At 53.6% G+C, this 21,805-nt stretch overlaps 2 protein-coding genes and 1 long non-coding RNA gene across 3 annotated transcripts; 1 reads left to right on the top strand and 2 right to left on the bottom strand.

Annotated features, from left to right (window-relative positions):
* The first annotated feature begins 794 nt into the window (after window positions 1–794).
* Window positions 795–3,315, top strand: LOC140711912 (uncharacterized). Its single transcript, XR_012093249.1, has 2 exons — window positions 795–900; window positions 2,384–3,315. It is a non-coding gene; the product is annotated as an uncharacterized lncRNA (long non-coding RNA).
* On the bottom strand, window positions 1,310–2,820 carry ICAM4 (intercellular adhesion molecule 4 (Landsteiner-Wiener blood group)). Its single transcript, XM_007995216.3, has 3 exons — window positions 2,427–2,820; window positions 1,995–2,297; window positions 1,310–1,847 (listed from the first exon to the last, which is right to left on the bottom strand). Exons 1-3 carry the CDS (start codon window positions 2,818–2,820, stop codon window positions 1,729–1,731), a joined length of 816 nt encoding a protein of 271 aa, XP_007993407.1. The 3' UTR covers window positions 1,310–1,728.
* On the bottom strand, window positions 3,218–18,959 carry ICAM1 (intercellular adhesion molecule 1). The gene is made up of 7 exons (XM_007995219.3): window positions 18,761–18,959; window positions 14,770–15,033; window positions 6,004–6,309; window positions 5,485–5,772; window positions 5,148–5,402; window positions 4,779–5,024; window positions 3,218–4,692 (listed from the first exon to the last, which is right to left on the bottom strand). The coding sequence occupies exons 1-7, from the start codon at window positions 18,825–18,827 to the stop codon at window positions 4,520–4,522; spliced, it is 1,599 nt and encodes a 532-aa protein (XP_007993410.3). The 5' UTR covers window positions 18,828–18,959; the 3' UTR covers window positions 3,218–4,519.
* Window positions 18,960–21,805: the final 2,846 nt, after the last annotated feature.

Consider the following 21,805-nt stretch of genomic DNA (forward strand, 5'->3'; position numbering starts at 1 on the left):
AGCTTGCGCTAAGCTCCTGGCCTTAGTGAAGGCGAGCTGGCAGGAGCGAGCGACCCCCGGGGTCTACGTGGAGGCCGGCATGATGGCCCGGAGCCTTCTGGGGGCGACCACGCTCTCCCGCGTCATCCCCGGCCGCGACTCTGGGATCGGGGGATGCTGGGTTGCCCTTTCCAAACCGCTACCCCAGCCCTGGCTGAGATGCCATGATAATGAGTTGGACTCCGAGCTCCGCCCCCACATGTAGCTCCTCCCACCAGCCCCCCTTAGGGCGGGGATGCATTTGGGGACTAAGAGAGATTTGGGAGGCACTGGATGGGGAAAGGACAGTTCTAGGGGAGGGTATGGGGATGCCTCTCTCACCGATCCTTCTCCTTTTGACCCCGCGGAGCCACACCCCTAAGCCCCCCTCCAGGTCAGCCCCGGCACGCGACGGAGGGGGCGGGACGAAAGTACCAGCGAGCCGAGGACACGTGTGCGTGCGCGCAGCGTTCGCGGGCGTCTAAATTAGAATCCGCTCGGCTCCGGATCTGTATTTACCCAGGGTGCAGCGGGCACGTGTCTACTCAGCGTGTGTGAGCTCGAGCCACCCTGGAGCGCCCGAGTCCGCCTTCTGCTCGGTGGGCGGGGGCCCTGGACCTCCACGCAAGAACGAGGGACCAAAGGTGACGCTTTTGACTCCGCATCCGGGCCCCAAGCTTTGACACCCCCCAACTCCATGTGCTCATCTGGCCGGGTGACTACCAGGACATCTTCAGAATTCGAGTTTGTGATATTCCATGTGGACATCTGATCACCCCTTCCCGGCTGCCACTACATGGATACCTCTTCTGCGTATCCATGTCCCTCAATATGTCCATGGGACCCTCCCCTCACCACCATTCGTGGTCTCACCCCAGCGTGGTAAGTTATTTTGGAGATGAATTCTCGCAACACAGTTGTTCGGCCTCCAGGAAAGCGCAGGGTCTGAAGGTGGGGCTAGGATAGGAAACTTAACATCCAATCACAGCTGCCGCGTGGTGGCGGCGGCGCCAATCAGGAAAGCCATACCATGAACCCCACCCTGCCCCTGCCTGTGGCCCTCCCGGGCCCGCGCTGATCCCACTCGATGATGCCAGCAGAAGAAGAGGTTTCTGTGACACCTGCTGGGGATACACAAAGTCTGGGGCTTCGGGACCCCAGGTGGGCCCTGAGTGAGGAAACCTCAGGTGCCCTCAGGGAGACAAGGAACTTGGAGAAAGTGATCGCAAAAAAAAAAAAAAGTTCCTCCGAAGAATGGTAGTAATGTGGACCCCTAGGTCACAGGACAGAGGCTGGTTAAGGAAGTCTTTATTGATTCTGGAGGGTTCCCCGGCCAATATTTATTTTTATTTTTATTTTATTTTTGGAGATAGGGTCTTGCTCTGTACCCCAGGCTGGAGTGCAGTGGCACCATCAAGGCTCACTGCAACCTCGACTTTCAGGGCTCAAGCGATCCTCCCAACTCAGCCTCCCGGGTAGCTGGGACCACAGGTGCGGGCCACCACACCCGGCTAATTTTTGTATTTTTTGCGTAGACGGGGTCTCACTATGTTGTCCAGGCTGGTCTCGAACTCCTGGGCTCAAGCGATTATCCTGCCTCAGCTTCCCAGAGTGCTGGGATTGCAGGCGTCAGCCACCATGTCTGGCCGATTCCCCAAATGGTTCCATATTCCTCTTTTGTCTTGCTCAGCCGGCATAGAACATCCCCCTTTACGCCTGGGATTTCATAGGTAGGCACTTGTACAGGTACACAGAGCCCACAGCGAGGAGGATTCCCACAAGGGCAGCGATGGAAACGGAGGCCAAAGCTGTGGGCGCGGGGCTCCAAGCTGGGAGCAGGAGGCGAGAATTAGGAACGGAACACAGGGAGGTCTGTCGACCTGCGTGGAGCTCACGCTTGGTCTGTGTGCCCTCTCGGGGTCATGACTCTCTCTGCCCCCTTCCTCCTAGTCCCCAGGGTTACAGGGGTGCCTCACCGAGCATCAGTGTAATGGGTGCCGAGCTGTTGCGGACCACCAGGCCTTCGAGATTGAGGCGTGTGTGGCAGATCACGGGCTGCCAGAAGTCGCGGGGTCCAGCAGGAAACTCGTAGGTCAAGGTCACGTTGGCCAGATCCTGGTGGGTGTAGCGCTCCAGGCTTTCGGAATAGATGACCCGGCCGCCAAGCCTCAGGGCCACCACCAAGTAGCCCACCGGGAACACGTGCGTCACGTGGCAGCGCAAAGTGTATTTCTTGCCCGTTAAGACCGGAGGCTCCAAAATCACGCTGTGGGGCGGTTCTAAGGCAAGGGGGAGCCTCTGCGTGAGGGCCGCGGGCGCTCCCTAAAGAGCCGACTCTCAACTACCCTCCCCCCACTTCTTCCAGCCCCCTCCCCTCACCCCAGCCGGACCGAGCCCCTGTGCCTCACTGTAGGCGGTGATCCTGGTGGTGGCCCAGCGTGTTTTTCCTGCGCAGGTGACAAGGCAGTGCGCGTGGGAGCTCCAGGCCCTCACGTCGAGCAGCTGGTAATACACCCAACCCGGCCCTCTGAGCGTCTTGCCCTGCCGCAGCCGAGTGCGGAGGCTGGAATTCTGCGGCTGGGGACAGCTGTTGCTGCAATTGAGCCACACTGACCTCCCCGGCGGCACAGCCACAAACTCCGGGCTCATGCGCACCCAGAAGGGCACTGAGGTCCCCGAGGGCGCGAGAGGGCTACCCTTGGGGCCTTGCGCCCGCTTAATCCGGCGTCCCAGCGCGCACCCAACTCCCGGGTAGGCGGCCGCCAAAAAAAGCAGCAGCGACAGGGGGAACAGCGACCCCATGGCAAAAAGCCCGGACTAAGGGGCCCCGTGCCAGAGAGCCAGGGCTGGCTCTAGAGATAAGGAGGCCCGCAGCCCCGCCTCCTCGACTCCACCCTAGAGAGAGAGGGGAGGCCCCAACGGAGGGGCCGGGGAGTCCTGCAAAAATTCCCCTCCCCCGGTCAAGAATGAGATTCCAAGCCTCATTGAAAACCAAATTTTTTTTTCTGGAGAGGAGTCTTTAGTTTTCACTAGAGACCAGAAGGTCATAGAATCGTCCCAGATTTGGACCAGAACCTCAGGGTATGGCCATCAACCCACAATGTTTTCTTGGGAGAGGAAGTGGGAGGATCTGGCTGTGGCTGCTTAGAAAGGACTCCAGCTGGATATGACACTTCCCCTCAACTCACACAAGGCTGAGGCAGATGAGAAAGCTTTATTAACACAAAGAAAGTCTGGGCAATGTTGCAAGACCCTGTCTCTTTAAAAAAAAAAAAAAATCAAATTTGCCTTGTGTGGTGGTGTAAGCCTATGGTCCCAGCTACTCAGGAGGCTGAGATGGGAGGATCACTTGAGCCCAGGAGGTCAAGGCTGCAGTGAACCATGATTGCACCACTGCACTCCAGCCTGGGTGACAGGGAGACCTTGTCTACACACACATACACACACACACATACACACGCATGAGGCTTCCAAAGCTGGGAGGGAGTCCTCCAATACCTTGGGCCCTTCCCCACTGCTTGCAGGACCCTGATCACTGCAGGAAACTGGAGCTGCAAACAGGACAAGAGGACAAAGCATAGGTTGGGCATAGTCCCTGGGCACTCATGTCCAGGAATGACCACTGAGTGTCATTGTGAACACTGGCAGAAATGTATGTGGGTGGGGAGGTGGCTAACAAAGGTGTCAGTTTTGGGGGGAAGGGAGGAATAAGGCCTCACTGGGTAATCCCTGAACCTGTAACCACTACTAGTTATACAGTGCTTTTGTGCGGATAGAAAAATCACTCCTTCTGGGGAAAGGCAGGTTGGCCAATGAGAAGTCCCAGCCCCGTTTGATCTTTTCACCAGGCACCCTCCTGCAGTGTACAACCTGTACAACTGTACCTGGTGACCTTGAATGTGATTAGGACTGGGAGCTTCGTGAGGCCAGAGACCTATGTTCATTTAGCCTATATAAAAGACACTCAATAAATAGCTGGTAAAATAACAAATGAATAAATACATATCATCAAGGGTTGGGGTCAGTAGACAGCAGTGCCCAAGCTGGCATCCATCAGGAAGTGTGGGCCTTTGTGTTTTGATGCTACACATGTCTGTGGAGGGCCACTTCTTCCGTAAGTCTGTGGGGTCTCAGCATACCCAACAGGCAGCAAGTTTCAGCATTTCCCGGCTGTATGTCCTCATGGTGGGGGTATGTCTCCCCCACCACTTCCCCTCTCGTCAGGCTAGACTTTGACATCCATCAATCAGGTCTTGAGTCTTGCTCCTTCCTCTTGGCTTAGTCATGTGACTACAGATCAGATGCGTGGCCTAGTGTTTTAGGTGTGCAGGTACCATGGCCCCAAATGCTGTCTGCGTCTGACTGAGGACAATGCCCTGTCCTCTGGCATCCCAGGGCCAGTGGGTGTAGCTGCATGGCATACGTCTTCTACTCTGTTCAGTGTGGCACCACTGCCACCGATATGGGAGGGCCGAGGAAGAGGCCCTGTCGTGGGATAGGTTCAGGGAGGCGTGGCTTGCGTGTTTGGTTTCATGGGGGTGCTGTTTTGAGCCTGTTGTAGTCTGTATTTCCTGATCTTCCGCTGGCGGTTATAGAGGTACGTGGCAACGCCTGCAGTACCCAGGATGACTGCGGCTGCTACCACAGGGATGATGACCACCTCATACCGGGGGGCTGTGGGGAGGATACAACAGGGGGTGAGGATTGCATTGGGTTCATGGCCCCTTCCCCCACCCAGCTGTGCACGCCGGCTCACTCACAGAGCACATTCACGGTCACCTCGCGGGTGACCTCCCCTCGAGTGCTCCTGGCCTGACAGAGGTAGGTGCCCTCAAGATCCCGAGTGACAGTCACTGATTGCCCAATGGGCAGTGGGAAAGTGCCATCCTTTAGACACTTGAGCTGGGGCAAGGGGTTCCCCCAAGCCTGGCACACTGGAGTCTGCTGGGAATTTTCTGGCCACGTCCAGTTTCCCGGACAATCCTTCTCGTCCAGTCGGGGTCCATCTGGAAAAACACAACAAGATGACATGGAGGTGGGTAGGGGCAGAACTTGGAGGGCAAGACCTGATGGGACTTCAGGGATTGGGCCTTGGGGGATAGGGGTCATTGACCAGAAGCCCCACTCACACAGGACACGGAGCTCCCGGGTCTGGTTCTTGTGTACAAGCTGGCCGGCCACCTCCAGTGTTGCAGAGCAGGAGAAGCTGCGCCCGTTGTCCTCTGGGGTGGCTTTCAGCAGGAACTGGGCCCTCGGGCCCGGTGGCTGGGCTGGAACCCCATTCAGCGTCACCTTGGCTCTAGGGTGGGCCTCACACTCCACTATCACCTCGGTCCCTTCTGAGACCTCTGGCTTGGTCAGATTCACGTTGGGTGCCGGAAAGCCTGGGATGAGCACACAGTGAGCCCCGTCCCAGGTTCAGGTCACACCCCCGAGAAGCCCCGCTCCACCCCTGCCCCTTCTTACTGTAGATGGTCACTGTCTGCCGTGTCTCCTGGGTCTGGGTCCCCAGCATTACTGCACACAACAGCTGCTGGGTGCCCTCCTCCTCTGCAGTCACCTTCACTGAGGCTTTGGCCGAGAGGGAGTTGTTGCCATAGGTGATTGTGGGGTTCAACTTCTGGTCCCCCAGTGCCAGGTAGACCTGAGCCTCTGAGACTGGGAACAGCCCGTCCAGGGAACAGACCACGGTCCCCTGCGTGTCCACCTCTAGGACCTGGGGGCTGACAAGTTGCGGGGGAGTCGCTGGCAGGTCTAGGGAGAGAGGGAAGGTGTGAGCAGATGGGGATGGACATCCTGAAACCCTTCTCTGGGGCATTTCATTCCCCCTCCTGCGAGATCCTCTTCCAGGGTGACTCAGCAGCCTAGAACACACGCATCCCTTAGCCGGGGCCGCACCCGTCTCAACAGATCCTGCGGCCACAGGCACCCCATTGCAGGATACCCCACCTCCACCCTCTCCCTGCTGGCTTCTTCAATCCTCACCAAAGGTTTGGAGCTGGTGAGGAGTTGAGGTGTTCTCAAACAGCTTCAGCACATAGGGCCGCAGGTCCAGTTCAGTGCGGCACGAGAAATTGGCTCCGTGGTCATCTCTGCCCACGGGCACCGTGGTCGTGACCTCGGCGGGCTCCCCCACCGCTGACTGCCGGCTCAGCTCCTTCTCCCCACGGAGCAGCACCACAGTGAGGTTGGCCCGGGGTGCCCCACCCTCCACCTGGCAGCGTAGGGTAAGGTTCTTGCCCACCGGCTGCCAAGAGGGAAGGGGTGCCAGTTCCACCCGTTCTGGAGTCCCTGCAGGAAAACAGAGGTGGGGGTGTCTGGTGAACTGGACCTTGCTGCCTGCCTAACAGACAAACCGCACCTGCCTGGGAGCCCCACCTCTTTGGTATCTCCCCGAAACACTCCCAGACACCTAAGCAGATAGGAATGTCAAGTGAAAGCTGGTAAGAGGGACCTGAGTGTTTGTGAAGGGGATCAAAAATTCCTTATTCATGACAGCAGCATCTTAGAGTGAAAAGTGGAAAAGAACTTCAAAGTCAATTGCTAGGTGTCTGGTCAAATAAATTCAGCAGCCCAATGCACTAGACTGGGCAAACAGTAGCTCGATCTCGACTCACTGCAACCTCCGCCTCTGGGGTTCAGGCGATTCTCCTGCTTCAGCCTCCTGAGTAGCTTAGATGACAGGCACATATCACCATACCTGGTTAATTTTTGTATTTTTATTTTTAACTAATTAATTAATTTTTTAAACTGAGTCTCCTTCTGTCGCCCAGGCTGGAGGGCGATAGCGCAATCTTGGCTCACTGCAACCTCTGCCTCCTGGGTTCAAGCGATTCTCCTGCCTCAGCCTCCTGAGTAGCTGGGATTACAGGCATGTGCCACCACACCTGGCTAATTTTTGTATTTTTAGTAGAAACGCGGTTTCAGCATGTTGCCCAGGATGGTCTCCAATTCCTGACCTCAAATGATCTGCCCACCCTGCCCAATCTCCCAAAGTGCTGGGATTACAGGTGAGAGCAAATACACCTGGCCTAGACATTCTTTAAAACAAAACAAAACAAAACAAAACAAAACAAAAAACCTGTTAGCCAGGTGTGATGGCTCAGGCCGTAATCCTAGCACTTTGTGAGGCCAAGGCAAGAGGCTCACTTGAGGCCAGGAGTTCAAGACAAGCCTAGGCAACATAGGGAGACCCCCATCTCAAAGAAAAATAAAAAAAATAAACAGGTTGGCAGGGTGCGGTGGCTCATGCCTTTAATCCCAGAATTTTGGGAGGCCAAGGCGGGTGGATCACGAGGCCAGGAGTTCGAGACCAGACTGACCAACATAGCGAAACCCTGTCTCTACTAAAAATACACAAATTAGCCGGGCATGGTAGTACATGCCTGTAGTCTCAGCTACTCGGGAGGCTGAGGCAGAAGAATCGCTTGAACCTGGGAGGTGGAGGTTGCAGTGAGCTGAGATTGTGCCACTGCACTCCAGCCTAGGTGACAGAGCGAGACTCCATCTCAAAATAAATGAATGAATGAATGGTTAACTGGGTGTGGTGGTACACACCTGTAGTCCCTGCTACTTGGGAGGTTAAGGCAGGAAGCTCACTTGAGCCCAGGAGTTTAAGGCTACAGTGAGCTGCGATCATGCCACTGTACTTTAGCCTGGGAAAGAAATACCCCATTTCTATTAAAAAAAAAAAAAAAAAAAAAAAGGTCATGAATGACAGAGCCTAACAACAAAAAGGCTGTGCGTGGTGGCTCATGCCTATAATCTCAACACTTTGGGAGACTGAGGCAGGCAATCACCTGAGGTCAGGAGTTCGAGACCAGCCTGGCCAACATGGTGAAACCCCGTCTCTACTAAAAATACAAAAATTCACCAGGTGTGGTGTTACGTGCCTGTAATCCCAGCTACCTGGGAGGCTGAGGTGAAAGGATCACTTGAGCCCAGGAGGCAAGAGATTGCAGTGAACCAAGATCGCGCCACTGCACTCTAGACTGGGTGACAGAGTGAGATTCTCTTTCAGGAAAAAAAAAAAAAAAAAGCATCAGGACCCGGGGGTCCTGCATTTGATATCCAGTCTTGCTTCTTTGCTGTGGGTAAGTGACTTTGTCTCTCTGAACCTCAGTTTCCTTAACTGTAAAATAGGGTTATTAGAGGTGGGAGTATTACAAATTCACTTAAGAGATAGACAGAGTCGCTGTATATAAGCAGGAGGTTTCGTTTTTAGAGTGATGGAAATGTTTTAAAATTAGATTGTAATCATGGTTGTTTGTACAAAAGTCATTGAATTGTATGCTTAAAAGCGATGAATTTTATGGTATTCTAAATCATATCTCGGCCGGGCGCGGTGGCTCAAGCCTGTAATCCCAGCACTTTGGGAGGCCGAGGTGGGTGGATCACGAGGTCAGGAGATCGAGACCATCCTGGCTAACACGGTGAAACCCCATCTCTACTAAAAATACAAAAAAATTAGCCGGGCGTGGTGGCAGGCGCCTGTAGTCCCAGCTACTCGGGAGGCTGAGGCAGGAGAATGGCGTGAACCCAGGAGGCGGAGCTTGCAGTGAGCCGAGATAGTGCCACTGCACTCCAGCCTGGGCGACAGAGCAAGACTCCGCCTCAAAAAAATAATAATAATAAAATAAAATAAATAAAAAAAAAATAAAAACTAAATCATATCTCAAGAAAGCAAAGCTGGAGCATGGTGGCTCACACCTGTAATCCCAGTACTTTGGGAGGCCAAGGCGGGATCATTTGAGGCCAGGAGTTCAAGGCTAGCTTGGGCAACATTGCGAGACCTTATTTCTCAAAAAAAATAAAACATAAAAAACAAACTGTGCTTCAGCCGGGCGCGGTGGCTCATGCCTGTAATCCCAGCACTTTGGGAGGCTGGAGCGGATGGATCACCTGAAGTGAGGAGTTCAAGACCAGCCTGGCCAGGCCAGGCATGGTGGCTCACACCTGTAATCCCAACTCTTTGGGAGGCCGAGGCGGGCGGATCACGAGGTCAGGAGATCAAGACCACTCTGGCTAACACGGTGAAACCCCATCTCTACTAAAAATACAAAAAATTAGCTGGGCGAGGTGGTGGGCGCCTGTAGTCCCAGCTACTCGGGAGGCTGACACAGGAGAATGGTGTGAAGCCGAGAGGCGGAGCTTGCAGTGAGCTGAGATCGCGCCACTGTACTCCAGCCTGGGCGACAGAGGGAGACTCCGTCTCAAAAAAAAAAAAAAAAAAGGCCACACAGTGGCTTATGCCTGTAATCCCAACACTTTGGGAGGCCGAGGTGGGTGGATCACCTGAGGTCGGGAGTTCGAGATCAGCCTGACCAAAATGGAGAAACACCATCTCTACTAAAACCACAAAGTTAGCCTTGTGTGGTGGCGCATGCCTGTAATCCCAGCTACTCAGGAGGCTGAGGCAGGAGAATTGCTTGAACCTGGGGGGCAGAGGTTGTGGTGAGCCAAGATCGTGCCATTGCACTCCAGCCTGGGCAACAAGAGCGAAACTCCATCTCAAAACAGACACCAAAAAAAAAAACAAGCTGGGCTTTCTGGCGGTCCACACCTGTAGTCCCAGCTACTCAGGGGGCTAAGGGTGGGAGGAGAATTTCTTTCTTTCTTTTTTTTTTTTTTTTTTTTGAGATGGAGTCTCGCTCTGTCACCCAGGCTGGAGTGCAGTGGCCGGATCTCAGCTCACTGCAAGCTCCGCCTCCCGGGTTCACGCCATTCTCCTGCCTCAGCCTCCCGAGTGGCTGGGACTACAGGCGCCCGCCACCTCGCCCGGCTAGTTTTTCGTATTTTTCTTTTTAAGTAGAGACGGGGTTTCACTGTGTTAGCCAGGATGGTCTCAATCTCCTGACCTCGTGATCCACCCATCTCGGCCTCCCAAAGTGCTGGGATTACAGGCTTGAGCCAGAGAATTTCTTGAACCTGGGAGTTGGAGGCTGCAGTCAGCTATGATTGTACCACTGCACTCCAGCCTGGGTGACAAAGTGAGACCCTGTGTCTAAAAATAAAACAGAAAGCTGTTAAGCTGTTAAAATATATATATATGTATATGGTCAAGAAAACTCTGACTTTCCAGCTCTTCTTTCTTACCACCTCCTACAGACTCTTAACAGAACTTGAGGTACCCTCAAACCTCAGCCCCTAGAGGAAACCCAGCTCAGCTGCCTGGTGTAGAGGGGAGGGAGTCTCTCCTGCTCTCACCTCTCCTGACTCTGACCTTCAGTCCTTTACCAAATCCTGGTCACTGAAGTATTCAAATACTGTCTGTCCTTCCCTTCTTGGATACGGTCACTGCCCACAACATGGGCCGCGTGGACAAGGACCATAGCCAACTGCTGTTTGGCTTCCGGTAAATCCAGCCTTCAGCTATCTAATCCCTGGCCTGCTCACAAACCCTCCAAGACTCCCTATCACCCCGAGAAGGGAAGTCCCAGCTCCTCCACCTGGCATTCGAGGCACTGCCAACCTCACCCCTCCTCTCATCAATCAACTTTTTTTTTTTTTAGGGGTAGGGTCTCTCTCTGTCATCCGGGCTGGAATGCAGTGGTGCAATCATAGCTGACTGTAACCTCACATTCCTGGGCTTGACCAGGCTCAGTGGCTCACACCTGTAATCCCAGCACTTTGGGAAGCCGAGGCAGGAGGATCACTTGAGGTAAGGCGTTCAAGACCAGCCTGGCTAACATGGTAAAACCCTATCTCTACTAAAAATACAAAAAAATTAGCTGGGCATGATGGTGGGCACCTGTAATCCCAGCAACTCGGGAGGCTGAGGCAGGAGAATCGGTTGAACCCAGGAGGCGGAGGCTGCAGTGAGCCAAGATGGCACCACTGCACTCCAGCCTGGGCCACAGAGAGAGAATCCATCTCAAAAAAACAAAAACAAAAAAATACCTGGGCTCAAATGATCCTCTCACTTGAGCCTCCAGAGTAGTTGAGAGTCCAAGCATATGCCACTGTACCCTGCCAATTTTTTTATTTTTTTCTTAGAGACAGGGTCTCACTATGTTGCCCAGGCTGGTCTCAAACTCCTAGGCTCAATCAATCCTCTTGCTTTGGCCTCCTAAAGCGCTGGGATTACAGGTGTGAGCCACTGCACCTGGCCCACACTAACCTACCTCCTCCTCCTCCTGCCCCCATCAAGATTCCTCCCTGCTCCAAACTTTTGCCCAGGCTGTTCCCCCTGCCCAGAATGCCTGTCTTTATGAACTCCTACACATCCTTCAAAGCCCAGCTAGTGGTCACCTCCTCTAGGAATTACACCTCTAACCTTTTTGGAGAAGATTGAGCCATCCAGGGAGGCTTCTTTATGTTTACACTAGGGGTGGCGCAAGACTAAGCTAGAGTCTGTCTCAGGTAACACCCTCCCACACACCTTTTACTCCTTTGCTACCTGTGCCAGCCATCTGCTCTATTTCACAGAGGTAAAAACTCAGGCAAAGTGGGGCACCGACAGTCATAGAGGGAGAAATGTGGCAGAGCCAGGTCTCAAACCTGGAATTCTACGCTCTCAGCTATCAGGCAGAGGCAGGAGCGGTGGCTCAAGACTGTTAATCCCAGCACTTTGGGAGGCTGAGGCGGGTGGATCACCAGAGATCTGGAATTCGAGACCAGTCTGGTCAACTTGGTGAAACCCTGTCTCTACTAAAAATACAAAAATTAGCCAGGCATGGTGGCGGGTGCCTGTAATCCCAGCTACTAGAGAGGATGAGGCAGGAGAATTGCTTGAATCTGGGAGATGGAGGTTGCAGTGATCCAGCCTAGGCAACATAGCAAGACTCTGTCTCAAATAAAAACAAAAACAAAAAAACAACCTATCAGAGATGCAGAAAAAACCTTCAAAGAGGTTTCCCTGGGGGTTTCAGAAGCTGCTTGGAATGTTCAGGGACTTCCCTCACCTAGGAAGGTCAGCATCTGCTCACCCACCCTCTAAATCAGAAGCAAAGCTGATCATTTACCCAGAGGCTTCCTTGTCCTGACACAATGATAGGAGAACGTCCTTTGTCCCTCACCGTGTCATTTTACCCATCAGAGGAGGTCTCACCTGATTGCAAAGTAAACACAGAAGCCATGTCCCCCATACTGTTAAAGGCCTTGCTAGGACTGGAACCCAAGGCTAATCCCAAAGCCACTTGGCTAGTTTTTATTTTTTAGAGACAGGGTCTCTCTCAGTCACCCAGGCTGGAGTGCAGTGCTGTCATCACGGCTCACTGCAGCCTGGACATCCCGGGCTCAGGCGATCCTCCCACCTCAGCCTCCTGAGTATCTGGGACTACAAGTATGCCACCCACGCTTGGCTAGGTCTTTTATGTTTTGTAGATATGGGGTCTTACTGTGTTGCCCAGGCTGGTGTCCAACTCCTGGCCTCCAAGCGATCTTCCTACTTCGGCCTCCTAAATCGCTGGGATTATAGCCATATAGAGCCACTGTGCCTGGCCTGCCCAGTGCTATTCTGTTTTTTCTTCTTTGATTTTGTTTTGTTTTTATTTGAATTCCTTATTTTGGCCTTGGTAACTCATTCCCACCATTCAAAGTCCCCAAAGTAGGAAGAACGCAAAGAGAATTCTCAGCCGGGCGCGGTGGCTAATGCCCGTAATCCCAGCCTTTGGGAGGCCGAGGCAGGCAGATCACAAGGTCAGGAGATCGAGACCAACCTGGCCAACATGATGAAACTCCGTCTCTACTAAAAATACAAAAATTAGCCGGGCATGGTGGTGGGCACCTGCAATTCCAGCTACTTGGGAGGCTGAGGCAGAAGAATCACTTGAACCTAGGAGGGAGAGGTTGCAGTGAGCCGAGATCGCGTCATTGCACTCCAGGCTGGGGACACTGCAAGACTCCGGCTCAAAAAGACAACAACAACAAAAAAGAATTCTCGATCAGGCGCAGTGGCTCACGTTGTAATCCCAGCACTTTGGGAGGCCGAGGCAGGTGGATCACACCTGAGGTTGGGGTTCGAGACCAGCCTGACCAACATGGAGAAACCCTGTCTTTACTAAAAATACAAAATTTGCCAGGCGTGGTGGCTCATGCCTATAATCCCAGCTACTTGGGAGGCTGAGGCAGGAGAATCACTTAAACTCGGGAGGCGGAGGTTGCAGTGAGCAGAGATCGTGCCATTGCACTCCAGCCTGGGCAACAAGAGTGAAACTCTGTCTCAAAAAAAAAAAAAAAGAATTCTCCACACCCAAGCCCTCTCCCACAGCCTCGCAGCCTGTCTTCTCATAGCCAACTAATATTGTCATTTCTCCCACTTCCTTTTAGGACTATTTTATACATAAATACAGCCTCCCCGAAACTGCCCCTCTGCCACTCCCTAATGTGAGGGTGGCATGCCATTCATATTCAACATACCTTCTTTCATTTCTTTTGTTTTGTTTTGAGACGGAGTTTCGCTCTTCTTGCCCAAGCTGGAGTGCAATGGCGCAATCTCGGCTCACCACAACCTCTGCCTCCCAGGTTCAAGAGATTCTCCTGCCTCAGTCTCCCAAGTAGCTGGGATTACAAGTATGCGCCACCATGCCTGGCTAATTTTTTTTTTTTTTTTTTTTTTTTGTATTTTTAGTAGAGACGGGGTTTCTCTATATTGGTCAGGCTGGTCTCGAACTACTGACCTCAGGTGATCTGCCCATCTCAGCCTCCCAGAGTGCTGGGATTACAGGCATGAGCCACTGCGCCCAGCCACCTTCTTTCATTTTGACTTTACAATATACCCCCGAGCTTATTCTTTTTCAGTTCACAGGAACTTCCTGATTCTTCTACAAGGTCGCATGCTATTCTGTGGTATGGCCAAGCCGCGCTTTCTCTCTCTAGCCTTTCCCATTTGCCCTTTGTACAAAGTGGCAGTGAATAGTGCCATAACTCCCACCACTTCCCTTGTAGGTAGGGATACATATAGACCTCTTTCCAGGACTGGGTTTTTTTGCTGTTTTCTTGTTTTTGTTTTTGAGACAGGGTCTCATTCTGTCTTCCATGCTGGAGTGCAGTGGCATGATCATAGCTCACTGCAGCCTCCATCTTCCTGGGCTCAGGTGATCCTCCCACCTCAGCCTCATGAGTACCTGGGATTACAGACTTATGCCACCATGCCTAACTAATTTTTTTTTTTTTTTTTTTTTTTTTTTTTGAGACACAGTCTCACTCTGTCGCCCAGGCTGGAGTGCAGCGGCATGATCTCGGCTCACTGCAACCTCCGCCTCCTGGGTTCAAGTGATTCTCCTGCTTCAGCCTCCCAGGTATGGACTATAGGCACACTCCACCATGCCTGGCTAATTTTTGTATTTTTTTTTTTTTTTTTTTTGAGACGGAGTCTTGCTGTGTCGTCCAGGCTGGAGTGCAGTGGCCGGATCTTGGCTCACTGCAAGCTCCGCCTCCCAGGTTCACGCCATTCTCCTGCCTCAGCCTCCCAAGTAGCTGGGACTATAGGCGCCCGCCACTTTGCCTGGCTAGTTTTTTTTGTATTTTTTTTTTGTAAAGACGAGGTTTCACCGGGTTAGCCAGGATGGTCTCTATCTCCTGACCTCGTGATCCGCCCACCTCGGCCTCCCAAAGTGCTGGGATTACAGGCGTGAGCCACCGTGCCTGGCCTAAAGGGATTTTCTAAGGATGTCCCCACCTGCCCTTCAAGGAGCCCCTCCTTGACCCTACCAGCAAGTGACAAAGATTCCCCCAGGCCACTGCAGGTGCCCCTCTACGTCTCTCCCACTCTGGTCTGCCTAGTCCCGCCCTCCGGGCTCAGTTACTCACAGTACACGGTGAGGAAGGTTTTAGCTGATGACTGCCCATCAGGGCAGTTTGAATAGCACATTGGTTGACTATCTTCCTGCACATTGCTCAGTTCATACATCTTCCAGTTGTTTCCACCCGGGAGTATCTCCTTTTTAGGCAACGGAGTCTCCATGCCCAATGAGATGGGCTGGTCACAGGAGGCACTGCAATTCACTTTCACGGAGCCTCCCCGGGGCAGGATGACTTCTGGGGGGAACACAGATGTCTGGGCATTGCCAGGTCCTAGAAGAAACGAGGGAAGAGGTGACAGGCATTACAAATCAGGTTCATCAATGGGAATGTGCGCCCAGCCTGCACTGGGTGCTGGAGGCACAGCCTTAACAAGACAATACTTTGCCTTCGATGTGGAAGTTAAAGAGAAAATTCATGAGCAGGCCAGGCATGGTGGCTCACGCCTGTAATCCCAGCACTTTGGGAGCCAAGGCGGGCAGATCACTTGAGGTCAGGAATTTGAGATCAGCCTGGCCAACATGGCGAAACCTCGTCTCCACTAAAAATACAAAAATTAGCCGGTCATGGTGGGATGTGCCTGTAGTCCCAGCTATTTGGGAGGCTGAGGCACAAGAATCACTTGAACCCGGGAGGCAGAGGTTACAGTGAGCCAAGATTGTGCCACTGTACTCCAGCCTGAGCAACAGAACGAGGCTCTGTCTCAAAAAAAAAAATTTATGAGCAAACAAGATAATTAATAACTGATGTTAATATGAGCTTTGACAAAAACAAAACAGGGTGATAGAACAGACAGTGACTTGGTGACAGGGTAATGTTTCAGCAGAGATCTAAATGATAAGAAAGGGCTGGCTGTCCAGAGAAAAGGGAAGTAAGTTCCAGGCAAGTACAGAAGTCCTCGGGCAGGGTGGCTGGAACTGAGTGAGCAAGAATGAAGAGCAGGAGATCAATTAAGGAAGATCCCATGGGCACTGAAGGCCATGCTAAAGATGTGTGCTGTTATTTTTTATTATTATTATTATTATTATTTTGAGATGGAGTCTCGCTTTGTCACTCAGACTGGAGTGCAGTGGCGCCATATCAGCTCACTGCAACCTCCGCCTCCCAGGTTCAAGTGATTCTCCTGCCTCAGCCTCCAGAGTATCTGGGACTAAAGCAAGCACCACCACACCCGGCTAATTTTTGTATTTTTAGTAGAGACAGGGTTTCGCCATGTTGGCCAGGCTGCTTTCAAACTCCTGGCCTCAAGTGATCTACCCACCTCAGTCTTCCAAAGTGCTGGGATTACAAGGTGTGAGACACCATGCCCGGCCACATGTGTTCTTTATACTTAGGGCAATAGGGAGCCATGGGAGGATTTTAGCCATTGTTTTTTTTTTTTTTTTTTTTTTTTTTTAACAGGTCTCCCTCTGTCACCCAGGCTGGAATACAGTGGTACAATCATAGCTCACTGTAACCTTGAACTCCTGGGCTCAAGTGATCCTCCCACCTCAGCCTCCCAAGTAGCTGGGACTACAGGACACCACCATACCTGGCTAATATTTGAAAAACATTTTTGTAGACATGGGGTCTCACTATGTTGCTAAGGCTGATCTCAAACTCTTGGCCTCAAGCGATCCTCCCACCAAAGCCTCCCAAAATGCCAGGATTACAGGTGTGAGTCACTGTGTCCAACCAGATTTTAACATGAAGTTGGTGCCCTCCTCCCTCCCAAGAAGTAAGATGGAGAGAGTCAGCCCTCCAGGAATCAGACTGGCTCCTCACTCCCTGAGACACGTAGCTTCCCCCTCTTTGGGCCTCAATTTCCCCATCTGTAAGGTGTGTGAGTATAGCCACCCTGTTCCTTGCTAATACAAGTAACTCAGCACAGGACAGGTAGCAACTGGCTACCTTGCAGGTAAGTGCAGGTAAGAAAGGGGCTGCCGGGCGTGGTGGCTCACACCTGTAATCCCAGCACTTTGGGAGGCTGAGGCGGGCGGATCACGAGGTCAGGAGATCAAGGCCATCCTGGCTAACACCATGAAACCCTGTCTCTGCTAAAAATACAAAAAAATTAGCCGGGCGTGGTGGTGGGCGCCTGTAGTCCCAGCTACTCCGGAGGCTGAGACAGGAGAATGGCGTGAACCCAGGAGGCGGAGCTTGCAGTGAGCTGAGATAGTGCCACTGCACTCCAGCCTGGGCGATGAGCAAGATTTCATCTAAAAAAAAAAAAAAAAAAAAAAAGAAAGAAGGAAGAAAGAAAGAAAGAAAAAGAAAGAAAGAAAAGAAAGAAAGAAAGAAAGAAAGAAAGAAAGAAAGAAAGAAAGAAAGAAAGAAAGAAAGAAAGAAAGAAAGAAAGAAAGGGGCTTACAGGGTGGGCACTGTGGCTCATGCATGTAATCCCAACACTTTGGGAGGCTGAGGTGGGCAGATCATGAGGTCAGGAGATCGAGACCATCCTGGCTAACACAGTGATTAGCCGGGCGTGGTGGCACATGCCTATAGTCCCAGCTACTCAGGGAGGCTGAGGCAGAAGAATCGCTTGAACCTGAGAGGTAGAGGTTGCAGTGAGCCCAGATCGCGCCACTGCACTCCAGCCTAGGCGACAGAGTGAGACTCCATCTCAAAAAAAGGAAGGAAGGAAGGAAGGAAAGAAGGAAGGAAGGAAGGAAGGAAGGAAGGAAGGAAGGAAGGAAGGAAGGAAGGAGGGAGGGAGGGAGGGAGGGAAGGGAGGGAGGGAAGGCGGGCGGCAGGGCAGGCCTGTTTGGATTAGGTCCCTCAGATTCTGCTGCCTCTGAAGGTGGGAAAAAATGTCTGAGCCCAGCACTGCCCCACTTCAAAGATTCCTGTCTCGGATTTGTTCTATCTTGGATGGGGGTGTGAGAATATTGACTCCATATATTTTCCAAGGGAGATTCTGGGACCATTCCCATTTCATAAAGGGAAATGGTTACTCAGTTAGAAAGCAGTGCGATCTGGGTCTGAGTCTGGATCAGAACGCTTTGTTTTTTGAGACCAAATCTCTCTATGTCTCCCAGGCTGGAGTGCAGTGGCACCATCTCAGCTCACTGCCACCTCTGCCTCGTGGGTTTAAGGGATTTTCTGCCTCAGCTTCCCGCGTAGCTGGGATCATGGGTGCCCACCGCCATGCCAGCTAATTTTTTCATTTTTAGTAGAGACGGGCTTTTGCCATGTTGGCCAGGCTGGTCTCCAACTCCTGACCTTAAGTGATTCACCCGTCTGGGCCTCCTAAAGTGTCGGGATTACAGGCATGAACCACCACGCTGGCCTGTATCTGAGGCTTTGTTGAGCTGTTAACCAAGCTGTCAATCTCCCACCCTCCTGGTTCCCCAAACTTACACCACTGTGAAAGATCCTCTGACCCCTTCCCTCTGCCCTAGCTCGGCTGGAGCTGGGGGAGGGTGTGCTGGCGCCTCCCACTTCTCAGCTTTGGGCCACGGATAAGTCAGCTCTGGAATTCCCCTGAGTAGAAGCAGGCCTGGACTTCCCCAGGGGCAGAGAGGATGAGGAACAGAATATACATCTTGAAGTGGGTGGGGGTCCCTTAAGCCTTGTTGGGTTGGCACACAGCCAAGTTCCCCAACCATCATGATTGAGTCCTGGGGCCAGGTGCTGTGCTGGGCCAAGATACCCTGCCAGGTGGCTGCTAAGACGTTTCCCGTTTTACAGCCGAGAAACTGAAGTTTAAGAGACCCAATCTAGCCAAGCAAGGCAGTGGCTCACACTAGAGCCCAGGAGTTCAAGACCGGCCTGGACAACAAAATGAGGTCTGCCCCCCCCCCTCCATCTCCACCCCTTTTTCAAAGCTGCAATGTATAGCCCGAGGCCACATGTGGAGGTGATACAGGGTCTCGATTCGAACCCACTGACTGTTGCCTTTCAATCGCTGTCTCTAGCCCACCTTCCCATAAACAGCTACCTAAGTATGCATGACCTGACCTGGGAGCCGGTCCTCCCGGTTGGGGAGCTGGCCCCACGGCAATCCCCACCCCTGACTCACCTAGGAGCAGAGCCCCGAGCAGGACCAGGAGTGTGGGCAGCGCGGGCTGGGGGCCGTTGGGAGCCATAGCGAGGCCGACGTTGCAGCTCTGAGTAGCAGAGGAGCTCAGCGTCGAGTGGGACGCAGTGGGGCGCGCGGTCTTTATAGCGCTAGCCACCTGGGGGCTAAGGGGCGGTGCTGCTTTCCCGGAAACCTCGCGCCTTCCCCTCCAGAACAAATGCTGCTGTATTTCCGGACTGAGAGGGTGCCAGGGCCGAGCAGGGTCGTCCTCCCTCTCTGGCCGCTGCAGCTCCGGAATTTCCGAGCTAAAGCAATCGGGCGGCGGTGACGGGGTGATGACCCCGGGGGCTGCTCCCGGTCCACACGCCTCCCGTTCCCCGACCAGGCTAAGCTTGAATCACGGTCTACACCGCGCTAAGCGGCTTATTAAGTACTGTTAAATACTGCCAACTACCCCGGAGAATGGGGACTGTTACTATGTCCATTTCACAAAGCAGTAAACTGAGACTCCAGGCTGCGAAGGGATCCGAACTCAAGTCCTTTCTCTCCAGTTTACGCAGGCCTCTTTAATCGAGTGGATGAGCCCCTTGCCTGGGTGGGGGACCAGGAATCCTCCCCGGGTTCCCTCCACTGAGGGGTGCCCCTCCCCCTAGGGTCACGTCCCCAGCCAGCTGACACGGGCATTTTTCAAGAAGCGGCCAGAGCAGAGCCAGGCACCTCCCGGCTACCGCGAACCGGGGGAGTGACGATGCGCGGTCTCACCACGTCCGGGGAAATCGGTGTCCTCTGTCTACACCCGTGGGCACTCACACCCCCGCGGCCTCCTCGCTTCCCCTTTCGGCCTTGGCCGCGCGAGCGTCTTTACAGCTCCCAGAAAAAGGAAGGAAGCTGCGTGATCCCCACGCACCAAGCCCTTCCGCTGGCGTCCCAGGCTCCGCGGGGAAACTGAGGCAGCTAGCTTGGATCTTGAAGAGGGAGGAGAGGGGGGCGCTCGAAACCCCTGCCTGTCGCTGGGAAACTGAGGCAGCAGCCCCCAGGCGCCGAGGCGAGGCAGGGAGAAGGGGCGCTCGAACCCCTTCCTGCAGCTGGGAAACAAGGCAGCCCCCAGGCTCCGAGGTGAGGCAGGGAGAGGGGGTGCTCGAACCCCTGCCCTCCGCGCGAGGCTCCCGCAACCCAGGCGCGTGCATTAAATATGAGTGGGTGTTTGCTTGGCCACCGCCTGTGCGTGTGACCCCAAGACTCGACATCCACCACGTCGAGGCTGGGGACTCTGAAGTCTCCAAGCGCCGAGCCGCGCCGCCTAAGGTTTTCCTGTTGTGGGGCGCGCGCGGCGTCGCCGTGGAGATCTCAAAGGGGCCAGGGAGGTCGCGCAGCAGAAGGGGAAGCGAAGGGGCCCGGGACGCGCAGGCCCTTCCTATCGGGGAAGGGGGCTGCGAGTCACTGGCCATCCAGAGACGCATATTTTCCGCGCCTCGGTCATTCCCAAGGAATTTCCACGGGGATATTTTTTTCTTGGGGGGCTGAGGGGTACTGAATTCCCGCCCCGGAACGACCTGAGCAAAGTCACAGAGTGGGACCGGGGACGTCCCTGGTCCTCAGACGGCCTGGGAAAATCCTGCACCACGGGTTCTTCCTCGGGCGGGTTCTTCCTCGGGCGGGTTCTAAGGACTCGCGCCCCGGCCGGAGGTGCGCGGGCGGCGAGCTCCCCCGCGCGGTCCAAGTCCCACTTGCAGCCACAATGGCGCCGTTCTTTTCTCAACATGTGGCTCAAAATTTATTAAGCGTCTACTGTGTGCTTGGCTATCCTTCCGGGTACTGGGGACGCAAGAATAAACAGAGTCAGACAAAAATCCAGCTAGGCGCGGTGGCTCCCGCCTGTAATCCCAGCCTTTTGGGAGGCCGAGATGGGAGGATCCCTTGAGCCCAGGAGTTCAAGACCAACCTGGGCAATATAGGGAGACCCCATCTTTACACAAAATACAAAAATTAGCCGAGTGTGGTGGTGCACCCCTGTAATTCCACCTATTTGAGAGGCTGAGGCAGGAGAATCTCTTGAACCCGGCAGGCGGAGGTTGCAGTGAGCCAAGATCCATGCACTGCACTCCAGCCTGGGTGACAGAGTGAGACTCTGCCTCAAAAAAAAAAAAAAGGAACATCCAGGAGACAAATGTGGCTGGAGCAGGCTTAGCAAAGGAAGAGATTGGAGGAGAGGAGCAGGCAGGGAGATGACAGGGCAGATAGGTGAAATTGCCTGTCGCCTGGGGAGGACTTTGTTGTTTTGTCTGTTTCTGAACCCCAGTCTCATTCTGTCACCCAGGCTGGAGCGCAGTGGTGTGATCTCGGCTCACTGCAACCTCTGCCTCCCAGGTTCAAGTGATTCTCCCTCCTCAGCCTACCGAGTAGCTGGGGCTACAGGGGTGCGTCACCATGCCTAATTTTTTTATTTTTAATAGAGACGGGGTTTCGCCAGGTTGGTCTCTAGCTCCTGACCTCTGGTGATCCGCCCACCTTGGCCTCCCAAAGTGCTGGGATAACAGACTTGAGCCACCATGCCCGACCAGGACTTTGGTTTTTATGCCCAGTGAGGTGGGAGCTATGGAGGGTTGTGAGCGGAGGAAGGACCTTGCCCTGACTCAAGTGTTCACAGGGGACCAGTTGAGGCTTCAAGAGCTGCAGCTAGGAAATGGGAGAGGTGGTGACTGTTGTAGTCCAGATGAAGGATAATGGGGCCTGGACTGGGCAGGGTCCTTGGAGAAAGGGCTGAATTTGACATCCGTTTTGGAGACTGGGCCAACTGGTGGTGCTGGGACAAGGGGGATGACTCCTTGATCATGATCTGAGCCTTTTTGAGATGGGAGTGGGATGGCCATGGTGGGGGGCAGGCTGGCAGAGGGAGGAGGCACTTACCAGTCCTCTGCTCCTTTAAGCGTTTTCTCAGGGAAAAGGAAAGTAGATATTCCCCAGACCTTTGCTTCTGTCTCCAGGAAGGGCAGGGCTTCCTCCCGGGTGCCAGGCAGTCTCAGGCAGGCCAAAGAATGGCCTCAG

Source organism: Chlorocebus sabaeus, chromosome 6 (assembly GCF_047675955.1).
Source record: "Chlorocebus sabaeus isolate Y175 chromosome 6, mChlSab1.0.hap1, whole genome shotgun sequence".
Taxonomy (NCBI): domain Eukaryota; kingdom Metazoa; phylum Chordata; class Mammalia; order Primates; family Cercopithecidae; genus Chlorocebus; species Chlorocebus sabaeus.

Excerpts from the sequence above, each read along its gene's own strand:
- ICAM4 (XM_007995216.3), bottom strand. The coding sequence starts at position 2,820 with ATGGGGTCGCTGTTCCCCCTGTCGCTGCTGCTTTTTTTGGCGGCCGCC. Across the intron at positions 2,298-2,426 it reads CACCAGGATCACCGCCTACA|AACCGCCCCACAGCGTGATT; the intron begins GTGAGGCACAGG and ends CCCTTGCCTTAG. Across the intron at positions 1,848-1,994 it reads ACCCATTACACTGATGCTCG|CTTGGAGCCCCGCGCCCACA; the intron begins GTGAGGCACCCC and ends TCCTGCTCCCAG.
- ICAM1 (XM_007995219.3), bottom strand. The coding sequence starts at position 18,827 with ATGGCTCCCAACGGCCCCCAGCCCGCGCTGCCCACACTCCTGGTCCTG. Across the intron at positions 5,773-6,003 it reads TCACCAGCTCCAAACCTTTG|ACCTGCCAGCGACTCCCCCG; the intron begins GTGAGGATTGAA and ends CTCTCTCCCTAG. Across the intron at positions 5,403-5,484 it reads GCAGACAGTGACCATCTACA|GCTTTCCGGCACCCAACGTG; the intron begins GTAAGAAGGGGC and ends TGCTCATCCCAG.